Source organism: Engystomops pustulosus, chromosome 8, assembly GCF_040894005.1.
Source record: "Engystomops pustulosus chromosome 8, aEngPut4.maternal, whole genome shotgun sequence".
Taxonomy (NCBI): domain Eukaryota; kingdom Metazoa; phylum Chordata; class Amphibia; order Anura; family Leptodactylidae; genus Engystomops; species Engystomops pustulosus.
The window spans coordinates 74,696,825-74,715,252 of NC_092418.1; the positions used below are offsets into that span (position 1 = coordinate 74,696,825).

General features: G+C 44.7%; 2 protein-coding genes across 5 annotated transcripts in view; one reads left to right on the plus strand and one right to left on the minus strand.

Annotated features, from left to right (window-relative positions):
* FTCDNL1 (formiminotransferase cyclodeaminase N-terminal like) overlaps positions 1 to 18,428 on the minus strand; it is a 56,083-nt gene that overhangs the window by 33,960 nt on the left and 3,695 nt on the right. The window lies entirely within an intron of this gene.
* Positions 1,887 to 18,269, plus strand: LOC140075411 (ras-related protein Rab-5B-like). Of its 2 annotated transcripts, XM_072121258.1 has the most exons (7): positions 1,887 to 2,044; positions 7,970 to 8,214; positions 11,658 to 11,809; positions 14,989 to 15,111; positions 15,608 to 15,701; positions 17,370 to 17,512; positions 17,620 to 18,269. In XM_072121258.1, exons 2-6 carry the CDS (start codon positions 8,055 to 8,057, stop codon positions 17,480 to 17,482), a joined length of 642 nt encoding a protein of 213 aa, XP_071977359.1. In that variant the 5' UTR covers positions 1,887 to 2,044; positions 7,970 to 8,054; the 3' UTR covers positions 17,483 to 17,512; positions 17,620 to 18,269. The 2 variants fall into 2 exon arrangements, with proteins under 2 accessions (XP_071977359.1, XP_071977358.1); XM_072121257.1 differs by having other exon boundaries at positions 17,370 to 18,269.

The window sequence follows — 18,428 nt, forward strand, 5'->3', positions numbered from 1 at the left end:
TCCCTCCTCTCTGGTGCAGGCTGCTCCCTACTCTCCCTCCTCTCTGGTGCAGGCTGCTCCCTACAATCCCTCCTCTCTGGTGCAGGCTGCTCCCTACACTCCCTCCTCTCTGGTGCACGCTGCTCCCTACACTCCCTCCTCTCTGGTGCAGGCTGCTCCTTACACTCCCCCTTCTCTGGTGCAGGCTGCTCCCCACACTCCCCCCTCTCTGGTGCAGGCTTCTCCCCGCACTCCCCCCTCTCTGGTGCAGCATGCTCCCCACACTCCCCCCTCTCTGGTGCAGCATGCTCCCCACACTCCCCCCTCTCTGGTGCAGGCTGCTCCCCACACTCCCACCTCTCTGGTGCAGGCTGCTCCCCACACTCCCAACTCTCTGGTGCAGGCTGCTCCTTATCCTCTCTGGTGTAGCACGCTCCCCACACACCCCCCCCCCTCTCCTCTCTGGTGCAGGCTGCTCCCTACACTCCCTCCTCTCTGGTGCAGGCTGCTCCCTACACTCCCTCCTCTCTGGTGCAGGCTGCTCCCTACACTCCCTCCTCTCTGGTGCAGGCTGCTCCCTACACTCCCTCCTCTCTGGTGCAGGCTGCTCCCTACACTCCCTCCTCTCTGGTGCAGGCTGCTCCCTACACTCCCTCCTCTCTGGTGCAGGCTGCTCCCTACACTCCCTCCTCTCTGGTGCAGGCTGCTCCCTACACTCCCTCCTCTCTGGTGCAGGCTGCTCCCTACACTCCCTCCTCTCTGGTGCAGGCTGCTCCCTACACTCCCTCCTCTCTGGTGCAGGCTGCTCCCTACACTCCCTCCTCTCTGGTGCAGGCTGCTCCCTACATTCCCTCCTCTCTGGTGCAGGCTGCTCCCTACACTCCCTCCTCTCTGGTGCAGGCTGCTCCCTACACTCCCTCCTCTCTGGTGCAGGCTGCTCCCTACAATCCCTCCTCTCTGGTGCAGGCTGCTCCCTACACTCCATCCTCTCTGGTGCAGGCTGCTCCCTACACTCCCTCCTCTCTGGTGCAGGCTGCTCCTTACACTCCCCCTTCTCTGGTGCAGGCTGCTCCCCACACTCCCCCCTCTCTGGTGCAGGCTTCTCCCCGCACTCCCCCCTCTCTGGTGCAGGCTTCTCCCCGCACTCCCTCCTCTCTGGTGCAGGCTGCTCCTTACACTCCCCCTTCTCTGGTGCAGGCTGCTCCCCACACTCCCCCCTCTCTGGTGCAGGCTTCTCCCCCCTCTCTGGTGCAGGCTTCTCCCCGCACTCCCCCCTCTCTGGTGTAGCATGCTCCCCACACTCCCCCCGCTCTGGTGCAGCATGCTCCCCACACTCCCCGATCTCTGGTGTAGCATGCTCCCCACACTCCCCGATCTCTGGTGTAGCATGCTCCCCACACTCCCCGATCTCTGGTGTAGCATGCTCCCCACACTCCCCGATCTCTGGTGTAGCATGCTCCCCACACTCCCCGATCTCTGGTGTAGCATGCTCCCCACACTCCCCCCGCTCTGGTGCAGCATGCTCCCCACACTCCCCGATCTCTGGTGAAGCATGCTCCCCACACTCCCCCCTCTCTGGTGCAGGCTGCTCCCCACACTCCCCCCTCTCTGGTGCAGGCTGCTCCCCACACTCCCCCCTCTCTGGTGCAGGCTGCTCCCCTCACTCCTCCCTCTCTGGTGCAGGCTGCTCCCTACACTCCCCCCTCTCTGGTGCAGGCTGCTCCCTACACTCCCTCCTCTCTGGTGCAGGCTGCTCCCCTCACTCCCCCCTCTCTGATGCAGGCTGCTCCCTACACTCCCCCCTCTCTGGTGCAGGCTGCTCTCTCCCTCCTATCTGCACGTCCCCCTTCCCCTGCTCCCCATGGTCCACCCTCTGTCTTATTCCCCCTCCATAGAGCAGAATGAGGAGTAAGCCCCGCCCCTCCAGTCCGGTCATGTGACCTGCGCTCCGGCCTCCACCACTTCCTGTGTCCGGAGGATGTTCTCCCCCCTCAGGAGCGGCAGACACATCCTGACAGCAGCGGGAGCGCCCAGAGGCCAGTGCACAGCCGCCCTCCTGTGTCCGGTAACTACCAGCCCGCCATGCCCGGGGCCCGCCGCACAGAGCCGCATTGTTTAGCCTTAGTATCGCCGGTCCTGGTGTAGCCGGTGCCGTGTACTCCCCTGCTGCAGTCTCTGTGCCAGTGCGTAGTCAGGCAGGTGCTGCCCCTGAGGTAATGGGCGCAGGGAGGTTATTGGTGACCACTGTCAGTGTGCTGGCGCTGTACCATGGTCCTGGCTGCCCGGCAGTACATGCTCTGCACTGTAGGTGGCGCCCCTCTGCCTGGGGCTCATCATGACCATCTGCCTCTTACAGTGACACAGTGGGCAGGGAGCCCATGCCCGGTGCTGCTGCAGCTATTGGCCTCTGCCCCCGGGGCAGTCGGTGTGTGTTTTTATGGTGACCCAGGGAGCCCATGCCCGGTGCTGCCATAGGCCTTTGCCCTGGGGCATTCAGTGTGTGTTCTTATGGTGACTCAGGGGTCCCATGCCCGGTGCTGCTATAGGCCTCTGCCCCTGGGGCAGTCAGTGTGTGTTCTTATGGTGACCCAGGGAGCCCATGCCCGGTACTGCTATAGGCCTCTGCCCCCGGGCTAGTCATTGTGTGTTTCTATGGTGACACAGTGGGCAGCAGTGCCATGCCTGACCTGCTGCTATAGGCCTCTGCCCCTGGGGCAGTCAGTGTGTGTTCTTATGGTGACCCAGGGAGCCCATGCCCGGTGCTGCTATAGGCCTCTGCCCCCGGGCTAGTCATTGTGTGTTTCTATGGTGACACAGTGGGCAGCAGTCCCATGCCTGACCTGCTGCTATAGGCCTCTGCCCCGGGGGCTGTCAGTGTGTGTTCTTATGGTGACCCAGGGAGCCCATTCCCGGTACTGCTATAGGCCTCTGCCCCCGGGCTAGTCAGTGTGTGTGTTCTTATGGTGACACAGTGGGCAGGGGTCCCATGCCCGTTACTGCTGCTATAGGCCTTTGCCCTGGGGCAGTCAGTGTGTGTTTTTATGGTGACTCAGGGAGCCCATGCCCGGTGCTGCTGCTGCTGCTATAGGCCTCTGCCCCCGGGGCAGTTAGTGTGTTTCTATGTGTATATTAGCTGTTGCTATATTACTTTGGGCCCTAGTTGTCCACTACACAGGCGGCCCTTGTATGTTCTGGTCCTCTTCTCTCTGACCTTTAGTATGGATCAGTGATAGTTTCCCTAGATCTTTGTTCCTGTGTAATGTTTTGTACTATGGCCTCCAGGATTACTAGACACTTCCGCCTGAGGTCTGTGTCGTAGCTTTAGCTGCAGGGGAATGCCATTCAGTTACACGGAGGTGGCTGGCACAGGGAGCAGTATGAGCCAACAATAGATGCTTTGTGTACAGATACCACCTGTCACTGGAAGATTTGTTTTTTTGAGTTCATTTTTTCTTAAGGGAATGAACAGTATTAAGTGATGTATAGACCTCTACGCTGCAGAGGCCTTTGCCAGTTCTTGTTTTTGTTTACTTGGCTGCAGTGATGACCTGCCAGTCTACCCATGAGAGCAGTGCAGCTAATACCTAGGGACAGCAGTCTTGTGACAGTGGACAGTCCTCAGGACAAACAACTCTAGCACCCCCCCCCCCCCCCATCTACCATGGAGACCTTGCGTTACATTCTGCAATTTTCTAATATAGTTTGTGCTCTCAAGTTTCAAAGTATTTACTTGTTTTTAATTGAATAGATTTTTGCATTGCAGAAAAAAGTACCTGCACTCTTCAAAGGAGCTATGCTGTCCAGGGAACCCTAATTATGGTCTCTGGACCAGGGCACTCTGAATGCACCTGTGTTCAATGATGAGTAGTAAAGATATGTCCCTTCATTGTCGCCAAGCAGAGATTTGGAAATTTGGGGATTTGAAGCATTAAAGGGAACCGGTCACTGGATCCCTCAGGTAGGGTATGCAATGGTCTTTCTAGAATTCCTCCTTTTATGTGATATTTCACCCATTTACCTAAACAAAAATCTCCTACAAAGGCATGTGAAAATGAGCAGAGAAGAGTCAGGTTTGGAGGGGGGAGACCAAAAGCAGATTAATCTGATACCAATATAAACATTCAAAGAAGTAAATTTTATTTTGTGAGCTACAGAACCAGATACATGGGCAGGTAAAAAAATCATAGATGGAATTGACCTGCAGGTAAAAAAAACAATTTCTGCTGTTTTCTTTAGCTGCCTGTATCTCTAGTTCTTTAGATAACACTACCTTATTTTTTTGAAAAAGAAAAATCTATTCTCTAATCTGATATGAGAACCATGATTCTAGCTTTTATTGAACCCAATATAAGTGTCTAAAGAAACGATTCCCCTCCAGCCTCTGAGCTTGATTCTTTGTCAAAAGATGACTCTTCTCTGCTCGTTTTCATGTGATTGAGTAGAAGATGTTTTTTTATCTCTTATTTATGTGTGGGTGAGATTTTACATAAGAGGGAATTCCAGAAAGAACTTTTCATTCCCTACCTGAGGGGGCTGCTAGTCTAGTGGGGTAAATATTAAAGGGAACCTGTCATCGGAGGTTGACCTAATAAATCACCACAAGTCTGTTGTTGAGCAGCTTTGATATTATGTTTTTTTTCATAGTCCAGTGTGGCAGCATCATCCAGAAAATCAACATTGAAGTGAGATGTAAATTGGTTTTATGAAGTCAAGGAGGTGGAGAGTTTAACACTGAAGTCAAGCTTCCCTGCCCCTTTTACTGTAACTGAGGGACATAATTGATCAGATTCATGATTGATTATTGGTAATTGATTCCGGTGCATGATGTCAATCACATGGTAGGAGGTGTTTATACTAACTATCTAACTTGTGTCTAACTTCAAAGTTGATTTTCTGGATGATGCCACCAAACTGGGTTATGAAAGAAGCTGTCCAACGGCTTGACAACATGTTGGTAATGTTTTATTTGGTCAATTTCTGATGACAGGTTCCCTTTAATGGCAGGTTCCCTGTAAGCTGCGTATGGCAATTAAATTATGATTTACTTCCATGAACTTAGTAAACTTCCTAACTTTGAAAACTGTGGAAACTCAATACAAAGCTATGGTAGGGGTTCCTCCATGTAGTTTTTGTAATGACCTGTCTGAATGATTTTCCTCAGAATTGACTGCCCAGTGTGCTGCATGTATCTTCAGCAGAGACAGACAATATCGGGACACATTGTCTCTGCAGTGGTGATGGAGAAAATAGTTTGTTTTCTCTTAGTTATTTGCCATTTTGGGCTATGTATTGTTTTTCAATCCGATTAATACTGCATCACTTTTTTAAAGTTGTCCTAATGATGGGGAAAGTTGTCCAATTGCTGGGATTTCCAGCAACCAAAATATGGGGGACTCCTGTCTGAATGGAGCAGTAGGGTGCTTGCGGGGATATCACTGGTCCCAGTGGTCATTATTACCTTCCCTTTGTATGGGAAATACGTTCTGTGTATTGGGCAACCAGCCCTGGGAGAGGGAGTATCTACAAGATATTAATGGCATATTGTGTGGATCCATAGAGAAGTCATCCGTGTCTAAGCTAGCAGTAACCCTTGCAGTCAGTCATACAGAGGCAGCAGCTTATCTACATTGTTCTCTTGAGGCCACTTCACTTGTGAATACATTTATAGAGGATTATGTTCACACATGGATGTGTCATGATGGAGCCGCCTCGCCACAGCTATGACTGGTATTTCTTCTGCAGCCGATAAATATCTTGGGTACATAGGACGTCTACACTGTAACTGGCAGCAGATAGGTTTTATCTATTTCGATGATTTCCTTTTCTCAGTTGCATCCTGTAAATACAGATGTCTTATCATTTATGTCTTGTATTGTGTACAACTGAATGGATGAAGAGTGCCCAGGGCTAGCACTGTATTTCATGACTATAACATACCTGTATCAGACGTGTAACAGCAGTATTTTGTAAATAGTTTTCATCCAAACCTCACAGCTTCCATTTCTTCAAGTCACATTATGTAAAAAGTAACATGTTCACGTGTGGTGATCATGATCTCCCGGGCTGTATCCAGCTGAGGAGTATCAGAAGATGCTTACTACATGACTTCTCGGGTGTCAGTATAATGTGGGCTGTGTTTAGGTCTGCCCAAAATATCAAGCATAATAAACCAGGGACACTCATCTCGCTGCACAAGTGCTGTGGGAGCAGGGGAGGGTCATAGGGGGCCGCTCATATTCATTAGCATAATTTGTAAAGTTTATTTTAGAAGGAAGGAGGCCATGGGTAACAGATATGATTACCACAGTCACAGTATCTGGATCTATGAGTAAGTGTCCCTGGTTTATCATTGATTTTGATGGTAGATTTCCATTAATTGTTAGTGGTATAATTACATTTTTTTTAGCTTTGTATACTTGTCACCTCAGCACTAGATAGTAGTTACACATTGATGATGACACAGGCTTTCTGCCCCAGTGTGATGCCAGAGGCATTTCTACATTGATGTTCCTTATAAGTCAGTGGTTCTGGAACGTGCAATGCCATAATTGCCACCAAGTCTATTGCATTTTGCAGAGTGTGTGATGGCTCTGGCTCTACTCCACACACTGGAATTCTTTCTCGACAATCTTTGCTTCTTTAAAAAAGTTGCATTCTATATGTCTGGCAACAAGACAGGGTGAAATAACTGAAGTCCTCTAACTGTAGTAAATATAATTTCCAGTATGCATAGGTTGGGTAAGGCCGAGGGCACATGGCAGCGGTCGATTATTCATACGTGTCCCGTCCTCTACACTGTGGTCAGTGAGTGAAATCTGGCGTGATTATTTTTTCGTTGACCAACCACGTGTTTCCAGGGAAATGAATGCGATTGGTAAGCAGAGCCCGATGTCTTTGTATTAGAGCCCAGTATTGTTTAAATACAAGAGATCGGGGAGCTAGTTAACAATCGCATGTGTTTCACTGGAAACTCATATGCGATGTGGCTAGTGGCACGTTTCACTGCGGCCTTAATGTGGGTAATGTTTATGAAGTAAAACCTATTTATATTCTCTGAAAAGATTTGTCAAAATTATTGGCAGAAAGTGATGGCTATTGGCTTATTTCCATCTTGGAACATAAAAAAAAAATTGGCAAACCAACTATGAAGAACAGTGCTTTTTAAAATATAGTTTTATAAAATGATGGTATAGTAAATATTTTTAGTGGAAATCCCAAACATCAGGGAATGAATGGGCTGGCTGATTTACCATAATCCATCCACCTGGCTGTGCTGGGGAATACAGCAGGTTCCTTCACATGAGGCCGTGCTGCAGTCATCTGAGCAGTAGTTGGCTGAGGCAGTGTGCAAGGAGAATACACTGCATCAAACTGGCAACGATGAATAATCTATGATCCAACCATTGCCATGTAAAACCTATCCTTACACTAGTAATCTGAAGGTCCAGTGTATGCCTGGTCCCTTTCACATTTGTTCCATATATGATGGTGTACATGTACATGTGGTTTTTAGTGTTTCAACAGCTCGGGGGGTACGGGGGTGGGGGGGTCATTTACCCCAATTGGTTGATCTTCAGAACCAGGTAGCAGAGCACTATTGTGTATATAGCAGTGATCCTGCAGACTCTGACGTCCCTTTGTTCTGTGAATTGTATAGATGCTGAACCCCCCTGGTCACACATGGATGGTCACATTGTAGACCTGCAGTGGAAAGTGCTGGGTCATACCCCTGTAATAGCTTTTATTATGGAAACACTTCTTTTCCTTAGGACAGTAATGGTCCGTAATGTCTGTATGTCTGTAAATCGCGCCCGCCTGAGCGCCTTTAACATTATTTGGCCGCCTGCCACTGTAACATGAAGAAATTCTGCCCTATTGCTATTTATTTCTTGCTCAAGAAGGTTAACCAAACATACCAGTACCTGTGCCCTCTCAAGTACTCTGGATAATCTAATGTGAACACTCCGCTTGTTTCTTTTCTTCCCTGAAGGTTACTTTGGATTCCACGTAACTGAACAGCAAACATTAGCCCTCAGAGGACTGGAGAAGACGACTTACTGGACGCAGAGGACACCATGGCAAGCAGGGGAAGTACAAGGGCTAACGGAGTGGGACAGACAAAAATCTGCCAGTTCAAACTGGTTCTGCTTGGAGACATGGCTGTGGGAAAATCCAGTCTGGTGCTGAGATTTGTCAAGGGGCAGTTTGATGAGTTTCAAGAAACCACCATTGGAGGTAAGAAGAAAGGGTGATGTCCCTGGCTGTTCAGTTCCAGACACGGGATGTAGATGTGTGAAGTTTTTGGTCTGTTTTATGAGTCGCCATCTGCCTAATAACTGGCTTGGCCACAGAGATAGGTGGAGTGTAGGAGCATCTTGTGCGCTGCTATAGAGGTATTTACTACACGCCTGTGTAGTTGTTATTAATAAGCATCTGTAGCTTTTATAAGATTGACTTAGTTACTGCTCTTGTACATCTCTTGAGGTCAGGCTTAGTTCTGATGAGGATTGTGGGTGTTCAGTAGGGGCTGCACCATCTCCTCTATCCCCTTCCTGTATTTGACTGGGGACCAGGTATGAAATGTGCACCACGGACCTGCCACGTACAATTTGGGCTTAACAACTAGGGACAATGAGAAAACCATGTCACTGCCATAGAACATGATGGAACCTTCTATTAATAGGATTTTCTAGTATTTGTTTATACACCTGATAAGGGCAGAAAATATCATACAATAATAAGAGAACCCCCTGAACATAGCTCACTCTACTTCTGTCCATAAAAATATTGAAAGAATTTAAATTATTTATGCACAAAGATTTTCCAATTATATCTTAATAAGCAATTTCTACATGGGTCAGAAATTATTGAAAAACTTGAAGGGCATTTTTGAGATTTTTTTTGGAGTTTAATCTGTTGGGAAAATTTGATTTATAAATCTTTCCATTAACTGGTTCTGCAGTAATTTATTTTTTTGCTTCAAGGTGACAGATTTATATCAAACTTCCCTTTTTAAGGGGCTGGCAAAAAAAATATCTTTCAGACTATAATTCTATGAGAGGCTTTATTTTCAATCTATTGGGAAGCTGCAGAAGTTTCTTTTTATGTGGATTTTATGGGGAGAGTTTGTATCAATTGGATCAAAAAGATACAATTTAGCTCAAAAGTGGCACCGGAATAGAAGCAGGTGGTAGCAGTGGGTCTTTACAACCTTCTTGTTTACAAAAATTATAATAATTTGGTAAAGAATAACAAAAAATGTGAATAAAATTCTTGCTGTGTCCCTCTGGTCTGGTGGTCAATCACTTGCCTTGGATGTTAATGCATGTGTGACCATTGAGGCTGATAGAATGGAGCAGCATGTAAGAAAACATGTAATCACGAGCAGATAATGCAGCCGAGGATCCCCTTATAAAATCTGTATCCTCCATTGATCACAAGATTGTCCTCTTGTCTGTCATTTTTCAGTGAGCTAGTATGTGGAGACTGTCTGCTATGATGTCTTCCAGATATTTTACACCACAGGGTAATCTATTCTGCCATCTTTATCCTGCAGCAGGGAGAACATTATGCAGGACTTTTATTGAGAGGGAGCTAATAACCAGTCTCTACTTTTACAATGGATAAACAGTGAGCGAGCAGTGTAGGAAGCTGGAAAGTGAGGAGGAACAGACCTTTTTATCTAATATGATTCCTCTTGTATAAATTACCATCCTGATGACAGATTCCCTTTTAACATTTTTCATGTTGACCGGTTCCAATAGTTCATATTTGTTGATTACGAAAAAAACCTCCTTTTTCATGCATCCGAATAATTCTACTGCTTTTTTAATGGTTTATTTAACATTACCTGGCTTCCCCGCCAGCAGCGCGTGGCTAGTCCCTCATGTCGCCATTGAAAAATTACCGTACTTTCCTGATGACCCTTTTAAACAAGAGTGCATGTGCACCCCATATACATGCACGGCCCCCCGTATACATGTAACACTCATCTTGGCTAAGTGTGCAAGTGTTCTCAACAGGGACAGGGGAGTAAACCAATCCTGACTCCTCTAGTGGTGATATATTCACTAAAGCAAGTGCAACTTATTGAAATCCAGCATGTACAAACCTTGAGAACCCTAGCCTCAAGGGAGAATCCATTGGGGTGCGTTCACACATTCCGTTTTTTAGTGGATGCAGTTTTTGATGTCCAAACCAGAAGTGAAGTGACATAAAAAGAGTATGTTGATATATGTTGACACCCACGATGATCTACACCTGCTTTTGGCTTTGAAACTGCATCTGAAAAACTGAACGTGTGAAAACACCCTTAGTCCCCATATACATTAGATAGTACTGTACTACAATGTGTGGGGTCAGTTTCCTCTATTGTGGAAGCAGAGCTGTGAAAATGTAGCATGTCTATGTACTGGGATTTGTAGTCCTACACATATAATGCTGATGGTTACAATTGCACACCGTGTATTTGAATGGAAGTATATCCAGGATATTGCGGTAATGCTCCAAAAAAACTGAAGTTATGCTGCAAAAGAACCTGAAGAGCAAGTTCATGCAAGAACCATAAAGACTCTTTCCCGCTTGCTGTAGATGTCCTGTATCATCAGCTCTAACTGCACTTCAACACTCCTTTAACCTTGTCATCTGCAAAGGATCGTGGGAAATTTTAGGCCAGACGTCACCTCTGTAACAAAACATCACGTGCCTCCAGACAGAAATAAGCTTGGCAGCGATCCTGCTAGCGGACAAGGGCGGCCGCGTTCACTGCTAGAGCCTAGTGCATTGTGCAACCTCCATCTACTGTGTATATGGAAAGTACCTGTCAGTGGTATTACTAAATTTTTTTTTTTTTTAATCAATATGCAGAATGCAATTATGTTGATCACCTATATACACCAGCTTCCACTTCCTCCTCACTGCCCAAGTGCAGAGGCAGCTCAAGGGGAGACAGTGTAACAGTCTGTAAAGCCAGATAACCAAGGGGCTAGGGTAGGCCCTCAGGCACATTTAGCATAATTGTAAAAGTTGCTTTTAGAAGGAAGGAGGCCACAAATATAAGACTATTACCACAGTCAGAGTGTCTGAATCTAGGAGTAAGTGCCCCTAGTTTATGCTAAGCCAGAGTTATATTCCTTTAAAATAGCCCAACAATATCAGAACAGTGCGACAATAAGCAGATTCCTGCACTGGAATAACAGAGAATAGAGCTGTGTGCACAACGCTATTCTGTGTGTAGTGGCCAGCCCAGGAATTGGAGCCAATTTTCCCTTTCAAGTGATCGGGAGCCGAGCTGCGTAACCTGGTTTCCAGCACTGTTATTATTCCAGCACCAGAGACTATCCTGTGTATAACTTGTCAATATCATTAAAGTGGAAAACCCCTTTAAGCATACCTACAGTATAGCGCTGCATCAAATATTTGGATTTTTTAGGATGATTTTTTATTGCTTGTAGACCGAAGCTTAACAAGGTAACTAGATGTGAGATAAAGTGGGAATAACTACGCTACCTTGCTAAGAGAGAACACCGGAACCTGTAAACCAATAGGGACAGGATAAGTAATAAATGTTGTTCTGTACTAAGTGGTATTTTATTTATAATAGAGACAAAAGTTTTATGCTTAATTTTTCCTATAAAAGTCATGAGATAACCAAGTTCCCTCTTTCCCCATGTCACCAGCTGCCTTCCTGGCACAGTCTGTCTGTCTTGATGATACGACGGTGAAGTTTGAAATCTGGGACACTGCTGGACAGGAAAGATATCACAGCCTGGCCCCCATGTACTATAGAGGAGCACAGGCGGCCATTGTGGTGTTTGACATCACTAAACCGGTAAGGATTTGCTGTGGTTTTACTGCTATGGTCGGATGTAATCGGTTTGGGCATATGAGGGTGCAGTCACATGTGGCGTTTGTGGAGCTTTTTAGATGTAACTATACGTTTTGGTTGGTTTGAAAGCATTTCTCTTCTGCTGGAAGTGTTTGCAGCATTTTTACAGATGCCTACAACAAGGAAGAGAAACTCTTTCTAATCAGCCAAACTCATGATAACATGTAAAACGTGTGCTTTTCTGCAATGCATTTAAAAACCAAAGCATCTCTAGACGCCACGTGTGACCGCAACCTTAGAAGTAATCAATGCATTTCATGGACCTGTGCATGCAAAATATATAAATTAAAAAAAAAAAGCTTTTAATGGCCAGCAGATTCAAGAAAAATAAAAACATGTCATATTCTCACATATAATGCCCTGGGTAGCTAAGCAACTGTACTTCAGTAGTGCACACAGTCCTTCCTCAGCACCTGCCCTGGACCAAAAATACAGAAAAAAGACTCAAAAGTGAAAAATGGCACAAACATCTGGAAGATGAGTCACTAAAAAACAAAGTCACAGAAAAGAGAGAAAAAAGCCATCAGACATAACCATTTTTTCTACAGATCCTGTCTCATTACCAGGAATGCAAAGAGATAATAAATTAAATACAGGTAGTGAAGGGAGGACGTTCTAAGTCTTTTAGATGAATACTGAATGTTAAATGTGTGTGTTTGACTATATCGATAGTAATAAAGTTATGCCGGCACCTAAAGGGAATCTACCATCTAAATCCATCATGATAAACCAGGGACACTTACACATAGATCCAGGCACCATGACTGCATTAATCTACTTCTTTGTTATCCATGGCCTCCTTTCTCCTAAAAGGAATTTTAAAATTATGCTAATGAGTCAGAAGAGCTCTAAGTGGCAGTACCAGACCCCCATAAAAACAGGAAATGGAAACCTCCATGGACACTACTCATCTCGGCAATGCAAACGAGAAGAATCCCGCAATCTTCACCGCAACTGCACAAAAACTATATCCTCTGCAAGCCGTATTCGCGTAAAAATTATTCACATTTATTTTCAAATACCTATAAAACAAGGAATTCATACATCACCACATTTCTAACTTTAAATGTCCATGGTAACGTATTATGAGTATAGCATCCTGCAGTCCCTGAGGTTACACACAGAAAACAGGTTTACCAGACCCCCTCCATGTTGCAGCTTCACCTACTGTGAGTGTACACTTACTGTGTAGGTGCTGAAACCTCCTCTGCTGCAATGAGAATACATAAGGGAGAGATGAGGGAGCAGGGGTAGAGGATACAGTGTATCCCCCTCCTCGCTGCAATGGACACAGAACTGCAAACCCGTGTCATTCATTTTTGCAGATCCACAAAAAAACTGAAAATCCCAATTCCTTGAAGGAATACTTGATTGAGTTAAATAGGGAATGATCTGCAAATACAGACTGCATGTAGATGGCACCTGCGTAAAGGGTTTCCATTAACTTCAATAGGAAGGCAAAAACGTGCAGGAATAGGACCTGCTATGAGGTTTCTATAACCCAAAAAAGATGATTGTGAAATGAATGTGTCAGTGCGTCATACTTAAAAATAATGGATATGACGCTAAAGAAAACATTGTTCATATGTATGTAGCCTAAAGAATCTTGCACATCTTCATTTAGGTTTTTTTTTTTTTTTTTTTTTTTTTCTTTTTAATGAAAAAGCCCATCCGTCTAGGCTGTTACTGGATTTTATTCATAATACTCCTTGTTATTTTGTGATACCAGCTGAGGTTATTTTTAGAGGCGGGTGTGGCCTGAGAATACACATACTTTGTATTTCGGGAGACACCCAGCGAATGTAATTGTTCTTTTCAATAACACTACGGTAAAACCATTTAAGATTCTCTTTTCTTTTGGAGTGCAGAGGAAAAAGGGACAGTGGGATACTATGAACAGTGTCTAAGATATGACTTTAGGTTTGTCCATGAAATCTACCATCAAAATCATGAGTGATTAAACTGGGGCACTTACTCGAAGATCCAGGCACCGAGACTGTAATCTAATTACACTCGTTATCCATGGCCCCCTACCTTTTAAAATCAACTTTTAAAATTATGCTAACGAGTCTGGACCTATGCCTGTGTTTTAGCTTCATAAGCTATTAAACTGTGCAGAGCATTCCCCCACCCACTGTGTGATGAAACTTCCTCTGCTGAAGGGAGATTGCATCAGGGACAGGCTAATTGCTCGGGGAGAGGGTGAGATACTATCGCCATTCTGCACAGTATAACATCCTATGAAGCTACAGAATGGAGGGGCTATGACAGTGATGGCGAACCTATGGCACTGGTGCCAGAGGTGGCACTCAGAGCCCTTTCTGTGGGCACTCAGGCCATCATCCCAGGATAGGGTTCACCATACAGGACCAAATCCATTAACTCTTCCTGCAGTCCTAGGCAACTTATGAGATGCTGCGCTAAACACTATTTTGAGGCGACACTTCATTGACTGTTTGGAACTGCTTGAAAAGTGAGAAGGTTTTGATAGAACTGCATTATCTTTGGAGGTCATCCTGCTGGACCCACCATTCTGCCTAAACAGAGAGACCCTGGAGAGAAGCTACAACGATAGTCTGAATTTGTCCACCTTCTTTCAACTGTATTGGTGGCCTCAAGAGGCCGATACAATTAAAGAAGTGGAAGAACAGGTAGCTATAAGTTACTGTTTAAAATGGCACGTTGGCACTCCATGGTAAATAAGTGGGTTTTGGTTGTAGTTTGGGCACTCGGTCTCTAAAAGGTTCGCCATCACTGGGCTATGATAACAACCCGCAGAGCCCTTCTGGCTTGTTAGCATGAATCTGAAAGTTGATTTTAGAAGAAAGGCGGCCATGGATAACAATTAGAAGAAGATTACCACAGTCACAGTGCCTGAACCTATGTGCAAGTGTCTGATTTATATTGCTTTGATTTTGATGGTAGATTTCCTTTTAACATCGGGCACATTTTACTTAATGGTCTTAATTTTTTCTTTATTGTGGATTGAGGACAGTTTTATTTATTACAATAATGGTATGTATTGTATGTATATGTATTATATTAGCAATATTACCGGTATTACCGACATCCTCAAGGTATTACACTTTGCATCTAAAATTCCTTTTCATTTTCTATTCTAGGAAACCTTTGACCGGGCAAAAGCATGGGTTAAAGAATTGCAGCGACAAGCCAGTCCTAATATTGTGATTGCATTGGCTGGCAATAAGTCAGACTTGTCAGAAAAGAGGATGGTGGAATTTGAGGTAGGCGGCTTTGCTGGGTGTGTGTCTGAGATCTTGAGAACAGAAGTTCTTTGTTCCCTTTTGCAGAGCAGTGCCAATGATGTACCAGAACCAGACACCGCTCATTACACAATGTAATGGTTAGAGAGACACGACAAAAAAAATTATAATAGCGGTCTACCCATTATAAAATGGAGAACCTTTCTCCGCAACTCCCCCCCCCCCCCCCCCAAGACAAAAAAATGCAACAAACCCCAGATCAAACATGAACCTTTCTTGTTGCTCCTGCTCGATGCGCTACAATACATTTTTATTATTATTATTATTATTATTATTTTTTTTTTAAATGCTCCTCACCTCACACTGCTCCCGTTCCTCATGCCGGTGTATACTACCAGCGTAAGGACCCGGTGCAGGAAAGGATGCAGGGCCCATGAGTGCTGAGCACTACTGACAAGTCCTCATCTCTTCCATCACTAATATATCTTTTGGTGTTTTGTTTTATTTTTTTTAATAGGAAGCTCAGGCGTATGCAGAGGACACTGGACTGTTATTCATGGAAACTTCAGCAAAAACTGCAATGAATGTAAATGAGTTGTTCTTAGCTATCGGTATGTCAAGTGCACGGTCAATGCATATTTTATTATGTTTTGAAATGGCAAATGAGATGGTTATGTCATGTGAGGACAGGTTGTTTGAATGTAACATGAAAGTGTAGTAGATGCTAAGACCCATTAGTAACCATTTTAAATCCTGGAGTCTGGTATGAATAATGTGCTGTACACAGTCCTCGATTTAGAAGAGTGCTGCTTCTAAATCGAGGACTATATACTGACAAGGTCTTGAGTCGGATCCTTTTGAAGCCTGCACCCCCTCTGGATTGAATCCAGTCACAGTGCTGCTCAACAAACTTGTTTGGTGCTAAGGTGCTGTACACAATAGAAACCATGGCTCCTGGTGTATAATGTAGATGACATATCCCATTTACCTTAACATTATTGTAAGTCTAAATCCACATCTTGTATGATAACCTTATTCTGCAATGACAACAGCAGAATGTCCAAGGTTGATTTGTTTAACACAATGGGAGGGAGGCGGGGAGGGTTTCCTTTGGACCTGTCCTGCACCAAATCATCATTGCTGTCAGCATATGCTCCTTTGGGCAGGTGGACTTTCCTGGGCGTGGAGCACGCCGCTTGGTACCACACAGGGTGTAATTGGTATACCGGGTGTCCAACTTATAGCATGGAAAAAAATTCCAATTGTGCCAGAGTCCATGAAGTGACACTTATTAAGTGTTGAAGTTTGTGTAGATAGTAAAAGGCTTTGTTATTTACAAATCCGCTATAGATTCCACAGGACAGGCTCAGAAATCTGTTTCTTAAAGAAAATCAACCATCATGATAAACCAGGGGCACTTGCTCATAGATCCTGGCAATGTGACTGATAATCTTATATTTGTTATCCATGGTCTACTTCCTTCTAAAATCAACTTTTAAAATTTATACTAATGAACCTGAAGGGCTCACTGGGGTGTTTGCAGCACGGAGAGGCTCTGCTGATACACAGGCTGTTCAGGATCACTTGCCCCTCCCAAAGTGAGTACATCAGGCAGAGATGGGGAGAAGAGCAGGGGGAGCTGCAACAGCATTACTGTGGACTCGCATTGGTGTTGTTTTTCACGTTAGTTAGTTTTTACTGAAGCCATTCTGGCTTATGGACACATGTAGATTTGGTTTTCTCTAACTGCCTTCAGTGATTTGTCACATTTCAGTTTTTTTCCACTGATCCAATGTTGTCAGCGAACACAAAATGAACAGGTTCTGAATTGACCACTGATAAGTGGAGAAAAACGTGTGAAAAAGCCCATTAAAATGAATGGGTCAGTAAGACATCAGTGACAAATCACTAAAGCCAGGAACAAAAAACCAATCTGTATGTGTCCGGAAGCCACAAGCCATGAGTCCACTCACATGTACATGAACATAAACTCAAAAGATAAAGAGGACCTGTTTCCCTTAAAAAACCTCTAGGAGCTGCTTACTGGATCTATGAGTAAGTGTCCCCTGGCTTATCCATGCTTTGGTTTGGATGGTAGTTTTCACTGAGATGCTGTAGTTTAAACCATAAAAAGATTGGCTTATTTAGTGCAAATCCACTATCCTAACAGCGATGGGTGGTTAGAGAATGTACATTTAATTTTACTGCATTGTTTTATCATGTATTTTATGATACTGACACATTTTATTTATCTATTGCTTCTCTTTTTCCCTAAACAGCAAAGAAAATGCCGAAATCAGATGCTCAAAATCCAACCCATGCTGCCCGCAACCGAGGTGTAAATCTCCAGGGATCTGACCAGCAGCCAAGAAGCGGGTGCTGCAGCAATTGATCCTAAGAAAAGCGAGAACAAGCCTCTTCAGTATGCATTTTCTACACAGATTATTGTGAACACTGTCTAGGAATCTGCCTCTATACAGCGGGTGGGAATTTGTTTGGCTCTTATATACATTTTTTTTTTTATCATAGTGTTAAAAATAAGAAACGGTAAAAACGAAATTTGCTCCATTGTCGAGACGCAAAATTCTTCAAGAAAAGAAGTGCTACTTTTCTGCTGTAGGCACTCGCCATGCTGGACGGGATCTATGCTTCTCTTTGAGCATGAGCAGCTGACTGTTAATAACCTGCTGTCACAATCCCGAGTCTCTAGAATACACAGACCTCCTTCTACCCAAGCTCTGTTGTCTACAAGCACTTAAGGAAATGATCTGCATGAAGCTGAACAGGGACAGTAATGCGGCTGATAGACTATTCAGCACTGATAAGGAGCTGGTGACATGTAAACTTTTACAGACCTGTGCGTATGATAGACCTCAGCCGTATCTCAGCACTTCCCAATATGGCTATTCTGTTACTTTGATGTCATTGGCCTCCCATATTCTGTGGAAGAACAACACTGTGGACCTCTTGCACTTTACTTTCTATCCATTTATATTTATCCTGAAAACACAGATTTTTCAGCCCCCTGCCCTCCCCTGCAAAACCAGTGTACATTATTCTCAACAAAGTGATGGAACATGCTCTGAACATAACTTTTGTATTTGCACCTTCAGATAATGTTTTACTTGAATCCTAAAATATTGATTTTTAATGTAACATTAAAGCAAAGTGAATCAGAAGTGTTTTGGCTACTGTGACTTTTGATAATCCTTAGGCCTTGTTATGTCAGAATATCTTCAAATGTTTCTGCACTTGAGGTATCCGGTGTTTTGTAAGTGCTCCAGTTTGTAATTGCTTGTTCCTGATCACAAGATAACTGATTTGTTTCAGACAAGGAT